The sequence below is a fragment of the Lepus europaeus genome, chromosome 17 (genome assembly GCF_033115175.1).
Source record: "Lepus europaeus isolate LE1 chromosome 17, mLepTim1.pri, whole genome shotgun sequence".
NCBI classification, from domain to species: Eukaryota; Metazoa; Chordata; class Mammalia; order Lagomorpha; family Leporidae; genus Lepus; species Lepus europaeus.
The window spans coordinates 52,036,418-52,043,637 of NC_084843.1; the positions used below are offsets into that span (position 1 = coordinate 52,036,418).

Here is a 7,220-nt window from a genome sequence, read left to right on the forward strand (position 1 = left end):
CCAGGAAAAGGACCAGAGCTGTCAACACAACACTGTAGCCCAGGCAACCAGCCACACCGCTGGGAACTTTTCAACACTCAAAAAAAATGAAAGTTATTACAGAAAATTTCAGATGCTCTCTCAGTTGTTTGGATAGCCCATGGTTTATAACAGTAATGGTGTCTAGAGGTCAAACTCTGCCTGTCAATTTACAGCCTCCCACCATTAACAGCCCAGAAGTGAGTTGTTCTTTGGGTGTTCCCAACTTAACCTGATTGTCATAAAGTGTATTCTTCCAGGGGTGTAAGGTCTCTGGGGTAAGATAAAATAGATACTATGTCGCCAAGATCCCAACAACCCATTCTTTACACAGCAGGAAATAAAAATGCCTTTGGCCCTCCAAACATCCAGATGTGGTCTCAGTGTTGTTTGGCACCCACTGGGTGCAGACATCTGGATGACTGATTCTGAGCTTTCTATCCAGATGTTCCGCCATAGTGGCAACTCAACCCTCAACCAAAGCTGAGTGGGGTTTACAGTCAGGACAGAGCTACCTATGAGAGCTTGTTTCATCAGAAATGTCTTTGCACATTAGATTAGCTCTTCCACTTTGGATAGGATGGCTTTGCTAGAAATAACTTCAGGATCTGCAGACAGCTTAGACCAGCTCTCTCAACCATGCTTTCTGCTTTTCAAACATTCATAGTCATTGTTAAGCTAAACAGCAAGTAAACCATATCCTGTCTGAATTTTTTTTCTTACAGACAGATGCTAGAATCCACTCATTCTTAAAAAGTTATTTACCTGATAGGAATCATGCATATAAAAGAAGGACATAGGGCTCTCAACATGTCTTGGGTAGTTTATGAGTCTAATGTGCTGCACTGCAAATTTAATCCACTGAAATGGTTTCATGCAAACGCTCTTCTCAAATTCCTTTTGTACAGAATCTCAATGCATAATGTATATAGTCTGAAAATGGATAAAACTACATTTGGAGACTGTTGGAGTTGTTTTTTGTGTTTTTTTTTTAAATAAGCAAAAAATGAGCAGGTTTTTTGTTGTTGCCTTTTTTAACCCTCCTTGCTCCCAAGCGATCACACATGGACTGGGTCTTCTCAAAGCTGTCTTCCACACAACATTTCTTGTCTTTTTCTTTTCCCGACAAAAAACCTTGAAATATGATAAGGTTTAATTAGAAATGTGAATGGTGAGTTAAAAACACTTCTCTTAGATTTCCCCGCTAAAGCAAACAAATAGAATGGCAAGAACCTTATGATTCATTTTTGGAAGATAATTCAGCAAATGCATGGAATCTTACTGAATAAAATGCTTCCTTGCCCTCCATGATGATAACTACCCTGAGGACTGTAGCCACAGAGAGAACAGCAGCCTATGTGTTGGGGAGAAGGCGTGGGAAGTGCTTAGAGCCACAGGTCTCCCAGTGCTCAACTGAAGTCAAAAGGGTAAAAGGGGATATGGCCAAAGGGAACTGCCAAAGCCTCCAAAGGAATCAGAGAGACTTGGCCACAGTCTTATGCTCATGTCTCTGTGGATCAATGCGTTTGCTATGCTCTGTTTCATCGTCTGTTTATTTTTACATATCATTTGAATACTAGAAATTGTCATGGAAAGAGAATCAAACTAGAATAAGACGATTTGGACTCAAGCCCTAGGTCTGACCCTCCACAGTTAAGTGACCTTGTCAAGTAACCAGAACCACTGTCCCTGAAGAGTCCTCTCTGTATCCTGGGCTTCTGGGAGGGGGAAATGAGAACCCTAAGAAAGGGCTTTGTCGTGTCTTAAACTTTATCTACCCTGCTGTGTTCTCTGCTTTGAGCAAGCTGTTTTCTCCTATGAAAATGATGGCATCCTTAGCTCTTCCACACTCTTCTCCCTCCATGTTTCCCAAAGCCACAGGTGAAGTGAACAAGTTGTCCTAAGAGAAGAACCTTCCAGCTACCATGCAGCAGACTACCTCCAGTGGGTTCCGTTCATGTGGCTTCAGATAAGTATGCCCCTCACCACTTCTCACAGTCTCCTTCTGATCCTGTCACCTAGACCTTCCTTGCTCTTGACCTTGTGAGCAGTCTTTTGTTTTCACTGGTCTGAGCCCTGCAACTTCATAGGTAGTTCGGTTATCTGGTTTGGACCTTTTGATTCTCTTCTCCATTATCATTCAAATGACTTACTAAATCATATTCCCATCACCCACTCCAGCTGGTCCCAGCTCCTTACAGCTCATCCCTGTGAATGGGATGCACATAAAGGGAAATTTTTATATGCAGGTGTAAGAGATGTGATGTGCTTCCCAAAATAGACAATGGAAGGGTTTCTGTCAATACTGTGGACACATTTTCTCTTCTGAAGATACAGACTTGAAACGATTGGACAATTTGTAATTCTACAGGGCAGGTGCCTTGGGAGAGGATGACAAAGAATAGTTTCCCTGACTCCTCTCAACCTCCCAACCTTAAGTGATCCCACACACCAGCATATGTAAAAATACGAAGAAGCAAGATCCTGCTCATACCACCCCTGTAGACACAGGGTCAGTGCATGGAGTATTCAATGGGAAAGATTCATTCAGATTCAAATTTAAGCCCTATAATTTCACAGTAACATAGACATTGTAAAACATTTCTTAATTCCTATAATGTAGTGGGAGCAAAGACTGTATCTGTCTTGTTCACTGGAGGATTTCTAGAACCCAGCATAGTGCCTGGCACATAGTGTTTTTTAAAATATGTTTTGCCAGAATAAAAACATAGAAGAAAAAAATAACATGTGAATGATTTCTTATCTGATGCTGATAGAGAGTACAGTTAATGATTTAGAGAACAAGTATCCAGCAGTACAACTTGCTAATACCTCTTAAAACGTGTTGATGCTCATAAATCCAAAATAAACGACCTGTAAAATCACTTAAGAAGAAATAATACGCATTTAATCAGGCTTCCAGAGGCAAGTCTGAAGAAAAAGCAGAGAATTTCAAGAAGAATTATTAAATCCCCTCCAATTCAATCACTGGCTGATCACAGACAAGCCACGTGTCCTTCTGCCCACAGGGCTGTCAATTTAGACATTGTGGTGCAGCCTTTCGTTATGAGACTCCTGAATTACAGCCACTTCCTGGAGCCACAGGGAAAGGTTTTGGGTCAGCTGAAAAGGGCAAGTCCTCTCCCTGGTCTCCCCAGCTCACTCTTCCATATTCCACAGAGAGGTCTTAAATAAAGGGGGAGACATTGAACACATCGCTGACAAACCAAAGACAGCATCTTTAAAGTCTTACACGTGTCCCACCTTAGCTGCATGTCAGCAGGGCACTTCCTCCAGCAAATGAAATGCAAAACACTCTGAAATGCCAGTCTGTGCCTGAGCTTTATAATCCTGTGGAAGTTTCTAGAATTTAACAGTGTTTGGTACGTCCCACGCCACCCTGGATTTTTACCTTTAGTCTGCTATTAAGAGTTACTTTACCTTTCCTGGAGTTTGATTAAGGTCCTGAGGGTGGTTGTAAAATAGATCCATGTTTTTGTTTCAAACTCAATTAGCAGAAGTTGGAATTTCTCTCTTCAACAAAGTTAAATAAATTGTTAATGAGAAATTTACCTTCACTTGATTCGCTGGCTGCCTTATTAGCTTGGAGTCAACACTATTAAAGGAAAAGATGTTTATTAAGGCTTAAAGTGTTTTCTGGATTGAATGTTAAAAAGATGATGTGAGGATAGCAACACTGACTCTCCGCTTCCAAGACCCAGAGGACCTTCTGTGATTCATCAAAAATGTGTGATGTTGAGGCTTCATTAGGGTCGCCTCACCAGGGAAATGGCGACTTACCTGGGAGCACATTCCTTTCACCCATTGTCATGAGAGCATTTTCTAAGCCAAATGGACAGTAGCCTGAAGAAAGTAGGTGGGTGACTCTGAACAGGACACAGCAGGACCTCTGCAAAGGAGGTAAATACAATACACTCACCATAAAGGCTGGGGGCATGGGAGATAAGGCTGTTTATTCAAGTATGTGCACTTGTAGATCTCAAAACCACTTGCCCCCCAAAACAACAATGTCTTGCTGGCATGGCCTTCCAAAATCCCTAATCTTAATAACCAAGGACAAGTTTAGGCAGAGTGATGAGGTCAGTCCCCTCTCCATTTGTTTCTTTCTCAAAAACGTTTTCTTGGCACAGCCAGCTAGGAGCCCCTGTCTGGGAATCTGCAGACTAGTCCACTCAGTCCTCACATTTCCTACACAACCCTCCAGAGGCTGCAAAGCTGAAAGACTCACATCCCAGAAGCCCCTGCAGCTTAAGTCCCATGTGAAACCTAGTGTCAGCAAAGTGGACATTGACTGCACCATGAGGTTTAAAAAGGAGAAGCAAACATGAAGTGGAGTCTGCACTCCACTGCTTCTGCTAGCCAGCACATTGTGAGATGTGTGGAAGCTATACCAGAGGCCCTAGGTCCAGACCATAGCATTGTGTCTATGGAGAAGCAAGTGGAAGACATCTATTTTGCTGGTTCAGGGTAAGAAAGACATGGTAAGGTGCATGTTCCAGGGATGTAGACATGACGTTCTTATTCATCCACACCATCATTGCAGAGGCAGTAGCTGCTTCACTGGGCCATCCCAAGGTGTTGTTCGGAGGTGGACTCTTGGAAGTTCTGCTCAAAGTCTACTCATCCAGACTTGCTTGTGGTTTTTGTAAGCTCCTTATATCTTGTGTGAAGTCTATTACTGTTAAAAATTCTAATGGTGATTATCCTACCATTAATAGCCTAGAATGTTGGTGCAGATGTTTTTTCCCTAGACAGGGAGGTAAAGATGTTTTTAAACCTTAAGGAAGTTGTTGTTGTTGTCAGTAATGATGTTGCTGCTAGTGTTTACAAGTATTAGCTGAAACTAACTTCTGAGTCTCACTGGATTGACATCCTTAACTCTCCTCCTTCATCCAAGCATCTACACAGCATGACCATCACCCAGTTCCTTGTCTTGCACTTCAGACCTATTCCAATGGAGCTCTCTGAAACCAGAAGGACCATCTCAAAAAGACTAGAACAGCAATATAAGGTAATGAACAAGGGCTCCAGCATTTTCCTTCAGGTCAGTATGCACTATCAGAGAAAAGACAAATAAGCAAGCCAAGGGGTGAAGGTAATTGGATAGACAGAAAGGATCGACAAGGCATCTGCATATCCACAGATGTCCCTTGAGGCTGCACCTCAGACACTTGTAGAGGAGCAGGTTTCATCCTGGCTACTAGAAGCTCATGGTACAAGGGAACAAGAGGAACTGCCATTTCTTTCTTTAAAAAAAAATAAGGTTTATTTACTTGTTATTTATTTATTTATTTATTTTGAAAGGATTACAGAGAGAGAGGAAGAAAAGAGAGATCCTCCACACACTGTTTTACTCCTCAAATGCCTACAACAGCCAAGACAAAGCCAGGAGCCAAGAACTCCATTTGGGTCTCCCACTTGGGTCAGGAACTCAAGTACTTAAGCCATTTGCTGCTGCTTTTCAGAGGCACTAGCAGAAAGCTGGATCAGAAGTAGCAGAGCCAAACTAGCTCTCTGATATGGGATGCAGGCACCCCAAACCACAGCTTAATCCACAGTGCCACAACAGTCTCCACAGAATTGCCATTTCTTAATCACTTTCTATGTACAGGACTTTATTAATTTTATTCACTCAACAAACATTTTGTTTTCATTTACAATGTGCATGAATAAGCTAGATTTCCTAATTCCTTATAAAGAAAGCCAAATATGACAACAAGACTCACACAAAATGTTCTCCACTATGACTTCTTTCCCAGAAGAAAAACCATTCCAACTGAGTGCTTGGGGGTTTGAGCATGAGAGCCCATTGGAAGGAACAGTGTGAACAAAGGCCCTGAGTTGGAAGGAGCTTATGCCATTGAGGAACATATTGCTACCCCCACGTTAGACATGAATCAACTGATATCCAGAAAGACTAGATAACTTGCTAAGGCTGTGTTGAAGGTAGAGCAGTGTGAACCCAGAGATGGTGTTCTTGCATATAATCCAGCCTCTCCAGAAGTGGAAACAGAGATCTATGGCAGCCTTTATAAACAACCAACAGGACCCACTGTCATCCCCTTCAAGGCCACCACTTCTTCTGAAGGAACTGGGGACATATTTACATTTGTTCACTCTTCTGAGCTCTAAACTCAATTAAATTAAAATCCTACTATTTCAGAAGCAAAAGACCTGGGTGCTTTTCGAGAATGAAACTGTTCTCCCTTTCTCAAGGCCTTTCATACCATTATGGTGCAGTCCCAAGCTATCAATGATAGTGGAAAAAATGGGGCTTTGCGGTAGAGGAAAGAAGCTATTCAAACTGCTCCTGATTTCTACAAAAGAGAGATCTTTTGATCTTTGAAACAGCCAAAAGGGCAGTTTGATCTTCCTCAAACTCATTTATTTTAGATTCTTGCAAATTTCTTTTCTGTAGGTTTACTTCCTTAGAAAACTCTATATTCAATTGAACAGTGACTTTTATACATTGAAATGCAATATTGAATAGCTGAAGTCTAATAAATGCCATCCCAGCTATATAGGATATTTTAAAAATCATAAAAGAGCCGATTGAGCCCGATCCAGGCAAAGATGACAAAGCGAATTCAATGCTTCTTTTGAAAATGAGTCATGGTCAGAAATACTCACTTTGACCAAAAGCATTTCTTTGAATGCCAGAGGTAAATTTGCTCACTTTCATTTTCTGCCTGGGTTTCAAATCGGCCCTGCAGAACTGAACAAAATCAACTCCAAGAGGCCCTGGCAGCTGTTCCAGATGTAAATGTGAACAGGATAGTGAGTCGAGCCTACTCCCTTCAATTTATAATTTTCAAATTATGCAGATTATATTCAAATATGGATTGATCAGACTTTGTATATTTTTTCAAGGAGGAGTAAATCATTGCTGTTCTCGGTTACATTAACATTCCCCAGTACTACCCCTTATTTTACTAAAAAAGGATGTTTCATTGTCATGAGCCTCCAGATTACTGGCAAGAGGAGAATCTGACATATGTTCCCAGTCGTGGGGGGCGTAGGGGAGGATGGGCACAACAGACTCAATCGATTAGCCAAAAAGAACAGCCTTTGATGTCAGGGAAACTTTCCAAATTTCATTTAAGACTCAAACAATCTGTGGGAAATCAAAGTTCTCAATCAGAACTCTGTCCCACTCCTCTGGGTGCAGCCATGGAGGAACT

The 7,220-nt window shown here is 41.7% G+C and overlaps 1 protein-coding gene across 1 annotated transcript in view; it reads left to right on the top strand.

Moving 5' to 3' along the window:
• CABCOCO1 (ciliary associated calcium binding coiled-coil 1) overlaps positions 1 to 2,175 on the top strand; it is a 114,535-nt gene extending 112,360 nt beyond the window's left edge. The window contains exon 8 of the mRNA XM_062214683.1: positions 1,894 to 2,175. Coding sequence (XP_062070667.1) covers positions 1,894 to 1,908 — 15 coding nt within the window. The 3' untranslated portion in view covers positions 1,909 to 2,175. The remainder of the gene's footprint in view (positions 1 to 1,893) is intronic.
• Positions 2,176 to 7,220: the final 5,045 nt, after the last annotated feature.